General features: G+C 35.8%; 1 protein-coding gene across 1 annotated transcript; it reads right to left on the bottom strand.

Annotated features, from left to right (window-relative positions):
- Positions 1-14,449: 14,449 nt before the first annotated feature.
- Positions 14,450-15,632, bottom strand: LOC141590636 (uncharacterized). Its single transcript, XM_074411211.1, has 2 exons — positions 14,973-15,632; positions 14,450-14,545 (listed from the first exon to the last, which is right to left on the bottom strand). Exons 1-2 carry the CDS (start codon positions 15,630-15,632, stop codon positions 14,450-14,452), a joined length of 756 nt encoding a protein of 251 aa, XP_074267312.1.
- Positions 15,633-16,627: the final 995 nt, after the last annotated feature.

Below are 16,627 nucleotides of genomic sequence, written 5' to 3'. Positions count from 1 at the left end.
CATTACTATTAATCAATCAAAAGAATAATACTCCTATTAATTGGTTTTACACATCTTAGAATGATTAGAAACAATAGAAGTCGGAATATACGGAGTATCAAAAAAGCTAAACAAAAGTTAGCAATTCAACAACAGAAAAATCACACATTGCACGACCTTAACTACTTAAGATAGACTCTAAAACTAATCTGTCTTTCTACTACGGACCATGCATTGAAATACACGATCATTAAACCTCAAACTTCTTTTGGACTTAGGCCCTATTTTTTTTACTTATTTTCAGTTCACTCCAATTCAGTTTAGCTTTATTTAGTTGAGTTCAATTCATTTCAGCTCAATTAAGTTGAACTCAACTTAGCTTCATTAAGTTCAGTTTAGCTCTAAAAGGCTAAAAATAATATGGCCTTAATGTCACTCCCTCTAAGTTTCGTTCAACAATTAAAAGTTTAATTGAGAAAAGTTAAGCCCTTATAAGTTTTATTCAAGAAAGTTAAGCTCTTATAAGTTCAGTTCAGCTCCTATAAGTTCAGTTCAGAAAAGTTAAGCTCCTATAAATTCAATTTAATTTCTATATGTTCAATTCGGCAAAATTACAAAAGAACAGCGTCTTAGAGTATTGTCACATCATAACCAAAGGATATTACAAATTGGCCCAGGTATCGCCCGGGTATTAAATCTAGTCTATATTAATAAAGGAAGCTTTTTTCGAGCGATTACAAGAGAGTCCAAGTTATGCATATTACATAAATAAATAAATATCAATTTTAAAATAAAGAACATAGCTTGCTCAGCAACTTACCGAAGATATATTTAATATATATGCGTTTTAGTTGGATGCAAACTCAAAAAAGATTAAATTATGAATAATTAAAATCAAAATCAAACTAAACTGTATAACCCTATACTATCAATACTATATATTAAATCCAAAAACCAAGGGACTTCAATGTAATTAAAGAAAGTTATACAAATTAATTATACTATATAGTTTTAAATCACTAGCACCGTGTGATGGACCCGATTAAGGGATCTCAATGCAAATATTATATAGTTTTGGTTAAAATTAAATTATATAGAAGCTTGATAATTTTCCTAAATATTTGTAAGAAACTAAAACATGGTCAATTTCCTTAAAATAAAATAATTAATTAAGATGTTCAATTTCCATAAAATAAAATAATTAATTAAGATGGTCAATTTTAAGGAAACTAAATAATTTTTTTTTCATTAATCAGGGGCGGATCCGCCCCTGATTATCACGTACTTTGATGATCGTACTTAAATTTTTTAGCCCACCGTAGATTTGAATCCTGGGTCCGCCCCTAATTATCACGTACTTTGATGATCGTACTTAATTAACGCACAGAACGCTATTGAGTATTGGGTGGAGGATCCAATGAACTGATTGATAGATGAACCAACTCAACCAAAACCTTAAGGTGATGGTTGAAATCCAACTATTATAAATATTCCTATTACTGATATCCGAGATCTATAATCGTTCAGAGTCTATCATAGAAATAGCTTCTATGAAGACAGTTAGCGTCCGAATACTCACAAGTCCAGTTTGTTTCACTTTCTCCCCAATGTCTCCTTAATATATTTATACGGGGTATATCTTTGTTTTCTGATAATACCTAGGACTATGACTATTTTCTATTAATACGGTCAAATTGGTCAGTATAGATTGTATTGTATGGAACACGACTAGCAATTTAACAGGCTAACCACGCTAACAAGCTCTTTATGGCAAGTACACTAGCAAGTGAAAAACCTCAATGAGTCAATTCATTCTTTTTTATCTATAAAAAGAAAGCTAAGATATAGGCTACCCAGCCCTATTAGGAGCATAATCTGTTAATCCCATTCAATTAAGAGGCAAGGTAATCTCTCCTTGAATGACCGAACGCGTAGCTATTCTAATCTTTTTTTCACATATATTATGCAACGTGATAAATACGAGTGTAATTCTATACGAGAGTCCTTATTTTCATCAAACAATGACTAATATGTAGTCTATTAATATTGTACTTGGTATCCTTTTTTTTTGGTTTTTTTTTTTTTTTTTTTTTGGTCTAAACCATCCGGTAATCCGAACCACATTGGGCCGACTAATCCGGATTTCGGGGCGTGTCCAAGGATTACGGTATTTAAACCCCTCCCAATCGCAGTTGTGGGGGATCGATCCGCAGACCTCCCTACCAAGCGCAGCCCCATGCTACCACTGCGCCAACCAACGTGAAAAGATCTTTTTAGAGTTTTGATTTTATTTGAAATCTTATTGATACAAGGTCTTCAGTCATCAAAAACTAAAATATCCGAGTTTCATAAGACTATGCCCATGCAAACATACACATTATTAGTAATAAATACTACTTATTCTGAAATTATTTTAGTTATTACTCCATTTAGAAACTTACCGGGTAAATACATATCGTAGATATTTTCTATAACAATCTAATTTCGCCTTAAATGAAAAAAGAATAGCCATTATTTTAATCTTATGCTCATATTCGATTTATTTTGTCATTCTATTTAATGGAATAGTCACGCACCAATGAGGACACGGCCCCTTGATAAAAATACTTCAAAGTGACGTTACTAAGCATGAGTTCGTGCAAGTAGTTAAATTCTCATTCAGTCTCCAAGGAGAGTTAGTAGATCGCCAAAAGAGTACCCCTCCGTCCCGGTTATTTGTTTACCTTTGATTTGTCAAAAAGATGAAGGAAAGAATAGGAAACTTGTTTACCTTTGATTTGGCAAAAGATCAAGAAAAGAGTAGGGGACCAATTATTAGATGACAAGTAGGACTAAATTGAGCGGATGATTAAATTACTAATGAATGCATTCCGCAAATAGAAAGTAAACAATTGACGGAGACACTCCAAAATAAAAATAGCTAAATAAATAACCATAATGGGGGGAGTAATATATAGTCAATTATGCGAATACCTATGGATTTTCATGCATATATAGTTCAAGCTTTAAATTAAGTGGTTTTGGGGAATAAGAATAAGAGTGCATGTGCATGGAGTGAAGAAAATTTTGACTATGAGCCAAGACGTTAGAATAATAAGGTTTTGTGTATGTATATATACTACCTAGATATTAAGTTTTGTTGGTGATTTAAGAGTAATTACCGGTTCATTTGGCGTAATTAAGATCGGTTCACTGAGGGGTAATTTCTAAACGATATAATACGAGTTCGGGAAGTACGGAGTGTACGCTCGTATAATTATTTACGGGATTGCGGTATAGTTTTCGGTTCGAATAACTATGAAGGGGGTCTCGCTACTCGGATTTTTAATTAATTGTAACCGGAATTTCTGAAGAGTTGTAACTCTTCAGAAATACATCTCCCTATACCCTGCTTTGTCATTATAAATCGACAAAGAGATGAAAAGAAAAAGTTACAGTAAAAACATAATCTTCTACTTGCATCAAAGAACGTATAACATTCAAAACAAAATATTTCTATATTACGTCACTGATTTTTGTGCCAAAAATCTGTGCCAAAAATCAGAGGGCGCCGTCTTATCTCAGTAGAAAGTTCGATTATACCCAGGCTGTTAAGGGTCGAATTATTCTATTAGGAAAGCGGAGTCGATTCGGTGTGGTCTTATTGTCAATTCCTGTTCGTGCATACTCAATATCTAACAAGTTTTAGCCAATTTACATCTGAATCAGTTTAAAGAAACAATACTATAAAAATGTAATTCTTAGTACGAGCATATATAAATGTAGATTATTTTTGAACAATTATAGATAGTCTAACTTTACAAATGGCTTTTAAACATTAATTGAGTCAAAAGTTTTATAAATTGCCAAGTTTAATATTTAAAAAATTATAACAACTAAGTCAATAAAGGTATCTATATTCTCATTTACAAACATGTCATACAATAAATATATATATATATATATATATATATATATATATATATATGTAGAGGAAGGATCAACTAAGGTCCATTATATATTTGAGTCCATAAGGTCTTTTGTGAGCCATTGGATGGAGGGAGATGGAGGGATGAGATGAACCCACCAAAAGTCATTATACAAGCAAATTAACACACTTTACTAATCCACCCTAATTAACCACTAATTTACTATATATTTGTTTTCTACCCACCTATTTCTCTCTCATCTCACACATTTCACTCTTCTCTTCTCTCAAAAAAAAAAAACCCAAAAAATCCAAATAAATAAAAAACCCAAAAAATCCAAATAAATAAAAAAAACCCAAAAAATCCAAATAAATAAAAAAACCCAAAAAATCCAAATAAATCAAAAAATCCAAATAAATCAAAAAACCAAATAAATCATTCATTTCTCTCTTCCTCATTCACCACCACCCACCACTATCCCAACTGACACCACCCACCGCCCACATCCACATCCACCGCCACCTCCACCACCGCCGTAATTATATAAACTCTTTTTTTTTTTTTTTTTTTTTCCAGATTTTGCGTCTCGGTTTATTTCGTCACTTTTTTTTTTTTTTTTTTTTTTTTTTTTTTTCGATTTCGTGTTTTAAATCTCGTTTTTTTTTTGTGAGATACTTTTTTTCATCTAAGACAATAATGGACTAAAGTTATACAAAAATGAACCAAAGTTATACAAAAATAGACCAAAGTTATACAAAAAAAGACTAAAATTATACAAAAATTGGACTAAAGTTATACAAAAAATTGGACCAAAGTTATACAAAAATGAACCAAAGTTATACAAAAATGGATCAGAGTTATACAAAAAAGCACCAGAGTTATACAAAAATGCACGAGTTATACAAAAAATGCACCAAAGTTATACAAAAAATGGACTAAAGTTATACAAAAATGAACCAAAGTTATACAAAAATGAACCAGAGTTATACAAAAATGAACCAAAGTTATACAAAAATGGACTAAAGTTATACAAAAATGGACTAACTTTTGTATAACTCTGGTGCATTTTTGTATAACTCTTGTGCATTTTTGTATAACTCTGGTCCATTTTTGTATAACTTTGGTTCATTTTTGTATAACTTTGGTTCATTTTTTGTATAACTTTAGTCCAATTTTTTGTATAACTCTGGTGCATTTTTGTATAACTCTGGTCCATTTTTGTATAACTTTGATTTATTTTTGTATAACTTTAGTCCAATTTTTTGTATAACTTTAGTCCATTGTTGTATGACTTTAGTCCAATTTTTGAATAACTTTGGTTCATTTTTGTATAACTCTGGTACATTGTTGTATAACTCTGGTTCATTTTTGTATAACTTTAGTCCAATTTTTTGTATAACTTTAGTCCAATTTTTTGTATAACTTTAGTCCAATTTTTGTATAACTCTGGTACATTGTTGTATAACTCTGGTTCATTTTTGTATAACTTTAGTCCAATTTTTTGTATAACTTTAGTCCAATTTTTTGTATAACTTTAGTCCAATTTTTGTATAACTCTGGTACATTGTTGTATAACTCTGGTTCATTTTTGTATAACTTTAGTCCAATTTTTTGTATAACTTTAGTCCAATTTTTTGTATAACTTTAATGCAATTTTTGTATAACTTTGGTCATAAAATGTATAACTTTAGTCATAAAATGTATAACTTTAGTCGTAAATAGTAAAAAAATCAAACAATAAATATGAAAAAAAAAAAAAATTAATAACAAAAACCAAAAAAACTCATAATAACAAAAACAAAAAACCAAAAAACAATAATAAAACCAAAAAACCAACAACCCAACCAAACCCGAAATGTAAAATAAACCAAATAACAATAAAAAAAAAAAAACCAAATTTAAATATCGTGTGTATAACTCTAATGTTTTAAGTGTATAACTTTAGCCATAAATAGTATAACTTTAATGTTTTAAGTGTATAACCAACAAAGAAATTAATAACCAACAAAAATTAAAAACCAAATAACAATTACAAAATAAAGTAAATATGACAAAAACACAAATAACAATAATAAAAAAACCAAATAACAATAACAATAACAAAAAAACAAATAACAATAATAAAACCAAATAACCAAATAACCAAATTCCAAATAACAATAATAATAAAAAACAATAAACAAAACAAAAACAAAAAAAAATCAAAAAAACACATAAAGGTGGTGTGTTTAGGCGGAAAAAAAAGGACGACAAAAAAAGAAAGAAAAAAAGGAGAAAGAAAAAGAAGGCGGCAGGGAGGAGAAAGGAAAGAAACAAAGGAAAAAGGAAGAGCAGGGAGGAGAAAGGAAAAGGCGGCAGGGAGGGAGAAAGGTGGGTGGTGACGCGGCCAGATCTGGACGTGGAGGGGATGTGGGTGTAGTCGGTGGCGTGTGGTGGTGTAGTCGGTGGTGTTGGGTGGTGTCGAGTATGTGGCGGCGGAGAAAGGATCTGATGGTGAGGACGATAGGAGGGAGGTCGTGTTGGTTGGGTGGTGTTGCGGTGGTTGTTGTCGCCTGGCGGGTGGTGGTGGTGTGCGGGTCTTTGGTAGTGGGTTGAGTGGTGGGTGGGAGACGGAGGGAGAGCAGGGCAGTGAGGGAGATTTTTGTGGTGTCGGGTGGTGGTGGGGTGGTGGTCAGGGGTGTCTAAGGCCACGGGCAACCACGGGCGTGGGAACCGGGCCTCCGCTTTTGGTCATCGTATTACGAGCTTTTATTAATGATATTCAATACAAACTTCGAAGTATAATATACTTAGACCTTATTAGTGCATTAATATTTGGGGCCTCATTTTTTCGTATCACACTGGGCCTCCAGTTGTTTTAAGACGCCCCTGGTGGTGGTGGATTGATTTTTGTGGTTTTTTTTTGTTTTATTTTAGTTTGGGTTTTTTTTATCAACTTGGTTTTTTTTTTTTGTTTAGAGAGGGTGGGAGAAAATGAGAGAGAAAGAGTGAATGTGAGAAATGAGAGAGGATGAGTGAATGAGGAAGTGAGTTGGGAGATTAGATTGGTGGTAGAGTTATACACAATTAGCTAGAGTTATACACAATTAGGGAAGGAGATTAGGGAGGGAGAATTGTGACCCTTCAATGAGATGTAATCTCATCCCTCCATCCCTTCCATCAAAGGGCTCTTATAAGGACTTAGGGCCTTATATTGTATGAGGACCTTATAAGAACCCTTCTCTATATATGTATATATATGTATATATATGTATATAGAATTAGGATCACATGAGTCCACCCTATCTTTTTGAGTCCGTGAGTCCATGATATAATATCACAACCTACAGTATCACACGTTATATTAAACAATATCACACATTATGCTAAACAATATCACAGCTTTCATGAAAAAAAAATTGTTACAAAAAATTTTAGGAAAAAAAAAATTTTGAAAAAAAAAATTCGTGATATTGTTTTGTAATACAATATCACAAGTTATGCTAAACAATATCACATGTTATACTAAACAATATCACAGTTTACACGAAAAAAAAATTGAAAAAAAAAAATTGAAAAAAAAAAAATTTGAAAAAAAAAAATTCGAAAAAAAAAAAATTCGAAAAAACAATTTCGAAAAAAAAAATTTATTTTGAAAAAGAAAAAATTTTAAAAAAAAAAAAATTCGTGATATTGTTTTGTATAGTGCGTGATATTGTTTTATGGACTCATGGATATATATATATATATATATATATATATATATATATATAGAACTTACGGTTTTAATTTACTCTTTTATACATTTAAGTTTCTATAAAAAGAGCATGTTAGGGAGAATATAAGAGTAACTGTAAATCTATTATAAAAGTTATTTTTTTGTGGTAAGATAAAAAAAGGAGAATAATTTTTTTAAAGACTCTACTTAACGGCCCATGCATCGCACGGGCATTAAATCTAGTATAAATATTAAGCCTTACGACCTTTTTTTCATTAACAGAGTGTTTTATCTTTTATTTTATTTAAAAAAAATAGGGTTTTTCCCATTTGTGCCCTCGTGGTTTTCACTTTTCCCATCTGTACCCCTTCGTATGGCAACTTATTAACTGTGCCCTTAAACTTAATAGTTGGACCCATCTGTAGCCAAACTCAATTAGACCGTCTATTTTAGACGTTAAGTGCCAAGTTGGCATCTTACTGGGCAGTGACTTGGCTTTTCTTTTGTTTATTTCTTTTTCTTTTTTTCCCAAAAACTTTCCCCCCAATTTTTTCAATCTTTCTCTCCATATTTCCCCCCATTTTTTTTCAATCTTTCTCTCCATAATTCACTCATCCACCCCTATTAAACTTTTACATCCTCCAATTAATGGATGTTGAATGAAGGGGAGACAAAGGGTAGGGAAGGGTAATAAAACAATAAGAGTTTTTCCCCAAATCTTTCTTATGATTGAGGGCTTTTAATTTGCATTGCAAACAGAAAACGGAGACTCCAACACTTCCAAATCCGTGCCACTAATTTTCTAACCGATTTCGTTTCCCTCCTTTTTTTTCCCAGCCCTTTCCCTCCAAATATCTCTACTCAAACAAAGTGCTAGTGTTTGTGTGTGTGAAACACCAAATACTCCCTCCATCACTAAGATTAATTTGCCTTTCTATTTTCCGACGTCTAAATCATATCTCTGATTTTCAGCCACACCCTAAATGATCTCCACCTTATTCATCTTCATCTTGTACAGGCAAAGATATACAATTAATGTGAATTGTCTTAATTTTCCTTTCCAGTCATACCCATCACTCCATCAGTAACATTAACTTAAAACGGTGAATCAGGAGGAGTGACGAAAAAATGGCTGGGAAGGGGCAAAATTAAGAGGAGACGGGGAAATCAGGAATGTAGAGTTGAACGTCATTAAATGGGAGGAAAGTGTAATGGATGAGTGAATTATATAAGGGAAGTAATGGAAGTAATGGAGGGAAAGATTGAAAAAAATGGGGGAAAGTTTTTTTGGAAAAAAAGAAAGAAAGAAAAGAAAAGCCAAGTCACACTGCCAAGTCACACTGCCAAGTAAGACGCCAACTTGGCATTTAACGTCTAAAACAGACGGTTTAATTGAGTTTAGCTACAGATGGGTCCAACTATTAAGTTTAAGGGCACAGTTAATAAGTTGCCATACGAAGGGGGACAGATGGGAAAAGTGAAAACCACGGGGGCACAAATGGGAAAAACCCAAAAAAATATTTTAATTATATGTAAACAAATAATTAGACACAGGATACATGATTGAACATTATAATTAAGTTAATAACCCTATTGCACCGCACGGGTGTCAAACTAGTTATATAGTATTATCGACCATATAATGTTATATTATCATTATGTTACCCAAATGTTATATTAACTATCTTTGTATGAACATATGACGGTCATGTTAATACTTCTGTTATAATAATGTACTATTGGCCATTTATAGCATTCGGAATACGATTACGGGAGAGAGGGAGAGAGATGACATTATAAATTTATCCTCAGTACATGGAAGGGGGGAAGGCCCCACATGAACTAAGGTTCTGATTATTGCTAGTAAAAGTGGCGGGGGTTTACACAGGTCGGTACATAGAGGAGGGGTAATACCTCGCATTTATAAAGACTTAGAATTGACCGAGTAGACGATCCACTCGGCCGAGTGAAGCCCCCACTCGCCCCACTCGATTGAGTAGACCGACCACTCGACCGAGTGCCGGTCGAGTTCGGCTTATACGGGAAGTTTGTTTGGTGAGATGTCGCTTTCGTGGCTTATCTTTTCAGATTGCCACCTAAAACCCTTCCGGCCTTCCCAAACCTTATCCTCACCATTCTCTAAACTTTCCCAAAATCTCTCTAAAACATCCATCAACCAATCCTCTCAAAAACCCTAGAATCCAAGTGAAGGATTCTTGCCTCCTTGTTCATCCATCTTGTTTGTAAATTAATTTATACTCCATTTCCTTTAATCTTGTCTTAGTAACCTTAATTATCCTAGTATACTACCTAATAATTAATTAGGTTATGAGGATTAAGAGGAATAATTAAAGAGTTTAATTAGTAGATTTATTATAATAGTTTATAGTAATGAATGTAGTAATTAATGTGTGTAGGGAGCTTAATTGAGGAGCACTTCTAGTGGGTAGCTTGTGGATTTGCGAAGATAAGCTTGCGTTAGAGTTTTCCCTACTTAGCTATAATGATATGGGTATTTAATTGTACATTATTGTCCTTAATTACATTTGTCTCATGCTAGTTGCATTATAACATGTTTTGATAATTAGGGTTTATCACATAAGATGACTTTATGTTAATTATGTGAAGGTAAGTATGGTGAATTATCACAAGGATGATTACATTGCATTATAACATGTTAAAGAGAAATTAAATGAGAAGAAATGAATTAATCAAGAATTGGGCATGATTATACTTGTTGTGTTAATATGGTTGCAGTGTTAATATGGTTGTATAGTTCTGTTGCTGGACTTGTTTGGCTTCTTCATGGTTTGGTTGACCGGAGGATATTGGAGGATTCTTGGTTACGATTTTGGAGACAGAAGATTGTGTTCCGCTCAGGTCACACTTGGAGCTTCCCACTCCAAGCGGGATGTGCACATTTAATACTTGGGTTATGGAGGGACTCATGTGGCACAACGTCTGGCAAGGCGACTCGAGTCGCACTCGGGCCGGTACCACGGACGTGTTCGGAGTACTTTGTGTTGATAGTGACGTCGTGGGCGTGTCCCAATTACCGGTTTGTGGAGGTGTATGTCCGAGGATGACTTTCATGTATTTTCATATCTTGTTGGAATGTTGGTTTTTGTCTTTGCATTGTCACATGAGTAAGTAGGTTTAGTTATTGCATTCATTGAACATTTATATCGTTAAGCTAACACTTGGGTTTTGAAATATCTATGATGAACCATATGGTGATTTTCTCCCATATGAGGAGGAGTGCTGACAGGTTAGCATGCTAGATACGAGGACTTGGGGAGCGGTCTTCATTAGTTGTTGGCATTCTTGTTTATGTTAGTTTTTGACATTTAAACTCCTTATTTCAATTGGGTTGTATTAATGGGATGGTATTTACATCCCCTAAACTTGTAACCATCTTAACTAACTACAACTTATCTATTTAAATTATGTTAAGTACTTCTTTACTTGATTGTTCACACTACAAGCTTGGGAAACAAAGTCTTGTAATGCCTCCATGTGTTAGGAATCCCTAGAGGAAAGGGTCCCGACTTATGGGGATGCTAGAGGAGGGATTAGCCTAGGGAAGTTTCTACTCCGTAATGTCTCTCTATTCAGTAATGGTAGACCGGTATAATTGTAAAGTGAGATATTGCATGGTGAAATGACAGGTTGTGCATGTCTATTTAATAATTATTCGACTATGTTCATGTCACCTATTTCCTATGTTATACTTGTGCGACGAGAAAGAAGTAAAATATTAAAATGGAGGTAAGTAGGGCCGGTGGAGGTGACCGAAGTCATACTCGATTCCGTTACTTTCATTCTTTTTCAAGTAAGTGTAAGTGTAAGAAATTTTAGATAGGATCAATGACCTAATAGGATGAATATGCTATAGGGCTTGCTTTGGATGAGAGTAATTATTAAGGGAGTAATGAGAGCTAAAATAAGAAGAAATGAGAGGAGATTGGTGCTTTGTGGTGGTTGTGGATAGGGAAAGAGGAGGTGAGGGAGGAATTATTACCTCTATATGGAGGTAATTATTACTTGAAAGGGGACGTGGGTAACAATTACTCCCTTAATTGAGGAACTATTACACTATATTTTCTCATTTCTATCCATTTCTATCTCCAACCCCCATTCATTTCCTCCATTTTTTAATTCATTTTAGCTCTATTACTCCCTTAATCATTACTCTCATCCCAAGCAAGCCCATAAGCCCATAGAGTTATTAGTTATTAGCTTTAAAGGGTGTATTTATCTTTATTCTTGTAATAGCCTTGTATTTTCTGGATGGAAAATACGGCGGTGACGCCTTATAATTCCGCTACCATTATTATTATTAATAATAAAAAAAGCTATTTTGAGCTCTTTGTCTACTTTTAGGAGGCGTAATAGGACAATAAATAATAAAAAAAGCTATTTTGAGCTCTATGTCCATGGGCCGGCCTGCTAGGCCCGCTTTTAAAAAATAAGTATTTTCCTATTTTTATTTACCTGACAACTATGATAACATTTAAAAAATGTATATAACTAAAAACTAATTATTATTTTTACGTAAAGTTAAGCGAAATGAAGTCAAGCCCAAAAAAAAAGTTCATAAATGTTCTTTAATCTTGGTAGTAGATAGTTTTGTTGAAGTTGGTAACCGATTTTTTGTTTTAATTTCGAGCTCGCGGACCGGCCTGCCTATTTAAATGGGCGTGGTTGGACAAACAAACATTGCCCGCTATAATGGACACGGACAACAAAATTAGGCCTGCCGGCCAATTTTTTCAAGTGTAGGCCCGTCTAGCCCAAACCCGCAAATAATGACTTCTACTAAAAACCTCACTTGAAAAATGGAAAACTGCATCTACTCCTTATACAGAACACACAAAATATTATTTTTTTTCTATTTGTAGTACTTTATATTCATAAACTATACATTTATAGGAAAGTTTTCTGTTTTACAGGTTGAATTTGGTTCAGCCCATGAATTCACTCTAAAATTACATGTAGTTTTGGATTAGATTATTTTCAAACAGAGGTTAAGATTTACAAATTTCATAACCCGACTCAAAGTCAAACTAAACAAAATTAAACATTTGATAAATTCAACATTTGATAAATTTTATTAGCTGTGGCGGGCACACTACTAACAACAATTGCCGGCAGACGGCGTCGATAAGATCATATGGTGGTCATTGAAAGGTAATTTACAGTTTTGTCCTTCCCATTTTAGATTTAAAATTAAAGAGAAATTTTATGATAGCCATTTTAATATATTATTTTATTTCAGTGGTGCCGATTTTCGGCAACACCCGGTGGCGCTGTATCGCGATCCATCAAAATAAACTTCGATAATTGTTTGGCCAAAAAACAATACTTGAAAAAGAAAAATACCTGAGCCTCCCATTCCAAAGACACCAAGAGCATGAACATCATTGGATGCGAGTGCCTTTATAATTTTCTGAAAAAGCTCATTTCTGGATTCCAAGCCTACACTATTATTGGGCATGTCTTCCATTTCTCCTCTTCTTATAGACCGAGTCACATCTTCACTCCCGGGTTTGGTTCCGCTAATATCATCCCTGATTCTGACGAGCATAGCCTCAGCAGCTACACTCATATGATAACGATCAGAGAAATAATTGCAGGAAATCACACAGCGACAACAAGAGTTTCTTTGGCTAGCTGCATTATCAGAATCCATCAACTCCGCCTTGAGTCCCCTCCTATTTCCAATAACAACATCTATGGCTTCCATCACTAGTCTTACATTCTCAGGCAATGTTTTCAACAACTCCTCATTCATAATTAAGTGCCCCACAGGCTTCAGCAAATTTGTAACTTTCGCCTTTAAGGTATTCACATCCTTCACTACATTTTCATCATCATGGTTATTATCACTTAGCAATTCTGTACGCTTACTTGCCTTTCTTGCCTTGGCTATAATATTTGCTATCTTCTCATCCTTTTCCGTGAGTTTCTCCAATTTCTTCTTATCATTTTCCAATAAATGCATTGCAGCAATAGCCATCTTCTCATCATTCTGCATAAGCTTCTTGAACTCTCCCATAGTTTCCTCCACGAGCTTCTCCAACACTTGACCAACCTTTTTATCGTTCTCATCAACATCTGAACCTTCCCTACTATTACCAGCCTTCCCCTTTCTTTTCGCAATATCTTTCATCACTTTCACCACCAGGTCACGCATCTCAGCGTCATCTTCAACCAACTTTTTGAGATCATTCTTCATCAACCTCAACATAACTTTGGCTACCCGCATATCCTTATGCATTAGCATCTTCATTGATTCATCATTGACCAATTCCTTCACACGCGCAAGCCAAAGCTCTGCTTTAGGAGTGAGTTTTTTCAGGTTTTCCTTCCCCTCCAGCACCTTGTCATCAATAGTATCTTTGTCCCCTCGTAATGTCTCAAGATCTGTAAGAAGTAACACCAGGTTCGCCTCACAGTTTTTGATATGATTCACGTATGTTTTTATCTCGTCATAGACCGCAGACAGAACACCTTGCCCAACTTTTGCAACTCCAGACTCTAAACCCGACATTGAGAGTTGAGATCTCTCCCTCGCTTTCTCTGTGACTCAGTTGTCTATCTAGTAACTAAAATACAATTAGAAATAAGGACAGAAAGGCAAGATGTACTTGTACTCTTAGAAAGTGATTTTTTTTGTTGTAAAACAGAGGAAAAAGGAGGGATTTCATTCACAAGCTTAGAATATAATCCAAGTTCCGATACTCAGTTAAATACTCCTCCAATTATACTGGTCACTATGCTCCTGTAACAACAATTATTGATCCTTCTACAAAAAAAAATTATTTATCCGATGAAGTCTACTTATTTTAATGTTATACGCGGATTATATTGCAAGCTGTCCCAAACGTGAAACATGCAGGCCAACAATTTGATTATATAATTGAGGAACTTTCAACCAAATCATACATCCAGCCATGAACTGCATATTAAAAAGTAAAATCTTAACTTAGTTGAATGGGAACACAATCTTGTTTATTATTGTCACTACTCGCTACTGTATCCAATAATTAATCGGAACAATTCCCTCACACGTGGTCTCCCTTAACACGGTCATATCCATCTTATGTGTAAAACGGTTCAAATACTAGTACCCCCATATAGACAGATAAACAAGAACTTTGTTATTCCCTAGACATTCTATTTTTTTATTGTCTCGTCCATTTATTTGACCCGTCCGTTTCTTGTTTAGGAAAAAGGAGGGATTTCATTCACAAGCTTAGAATATAATCCAAGTTCCGATACTCAGTTAAATACTCCTCCAATTATTCTTGTCACTATGCTCCTGTAACAACAATTATTTTTTTTTTTTTTTTTTGAGGGGAAACCCGAAGGTTCTATTGAATTACCGATAAATCAAAAAGTACAGCATTGTTCACAGACGGAGGTAAAGACTCCGATCCAACAAAACTACTAGTTATTCTAGGAAAAGGATGAGCTAGCTCATGAGCCACACAATTGTTTGCTCGACTAACAAAAGACCAAATAATAGAACTAAAAGAACTGCAAATAGCTAAGATGTCAGCTATAACAAGCGAGAATATACTCCTTCCCCCAGCCTTCCGCTTCAGCGCTTCAATGACAGGTAGGCAATCGCTTTCCAAGATAATCTTCGTATGGCCAAAACGTACCGCTTCCTTCACTCCTTCGAGCACAGCAGCCGCCTCAGCCACCCTTGGGTCCCAACTTTGCTCCTGCACAATCGAGGCACACCACAAAACACCTCCCCTCTCGTCCCGGCACACCACCCCCATGCCAACTCCCTCCCCTTCCTTAACCCCGGCATCGACATTCACCTTCACATACTCCCTAGGTGGCGGTATCCACCCCTTATCTCGTGTCCTCGTCAAGCGTCCACCATCTGCCCCCATTTTCGCCTTTAGGAAGCCTCCCCCTTCAATCTCATCCATGACGTCGCACGTCCTCCGAATAACACTCTCAGGATTAACACAATTATCCCCAAATATGACCTTATTTCGATGTTCCCACAAGGCCCAGCATCCAACCATGAAGAGGCCATGTTCACGCACCCCGAGCTCCCTCCAACTCGCTTCTATCCAGTCCCTCACACCTCCACCACTCTCGGCGACCCCCACAAAGATCTAAGGCCAACCCTCCCATAAACGTTGTGCAACCGCAATCCCGAAAAGATGAAGACTCGACTCGAAAAAAGAATTACATAAAGAGCAAAAAGAATTCTCACCTCGTATCCGAGCTGCTATGTTTGCCCTCGTTGCCAATGCTTCGCTGCACAGCTGCCAAAAGAAGAGCTTCACGCGAGGCCATACCGGAACGTTCCAAATCCTAGTCCAAAGCCACCTCTCCCTACCCCAATCAGACGCTCCCCCCAGCTCCAACGCATCTCCATTAGCAGCTAGGAACCCATAGGCCGATTTGACAGTAAAAACCCCATCCTTATCCGCACACCAAGCCCATTCGTCCGGAGGTCTATTCGGACTAATCCGGATATTGCGAATCCTATCCCGTTCAAAAGGAAGGAACAAAGCAGCGAGGAGTCCCTCATTCCAGCTCCCATTCCCGTCCTCTAACAAATCCGCGACCCTGAGACCCTCATTCCCCGACCATAGGAGAGATAACCCGCCCGATCGAGTATTTGGAATCCAAGCATCCCGCCACACTCGGGTAGTCAGACCGTCCCCAATCCGCCTTCTTAACCCCCCTCGGATGACATTCCTAGCTTCAATGATTCCCCGCCACGTGTAGCTCGGGTTATGCCCCAACGGAGCATCCATTAAATCGCCATCCGGGAAGTATTTGGCACGCATCACACGAGCCCAAAGGCTCTCCGGCTCCGTTAAAAGTCTCCATACTTGCTTGCCTAGTAGGGACATATTAAACAAGTGAAAGTCTCTAAATCCCATACCTCCCATCCCCTTCGGTTGACACAGTTTCCGCCAAGCGACCCAATGAATGCCGTGTTTACCCTCTTCGTGACCCCACCAGAAACGCGAGATAAGCGAGCGAATTTCCTCACAGAAATGAA

The sequence above is a fragment of the Silene latifolia genome, chromosome 7 (genome assembly GCF_048544455.1).
Source record: "Silene latifolia isolate original U9 population chromosome 7, ASM4854445v1, whole genome shotgun sequence".
Taxonomy (NCBI): domain Eukaryota; kingdom Viridiplantae; phylum Streptophyta; class Magnoliopsida; order Caryophyllales; family Caryophyllaceae; genus Silene; species Silene latifolia.
Note: the sequence above shows the minus strand (reverse complement) of the source record. Positions and strands in the feature narration are given on the sequence as shown.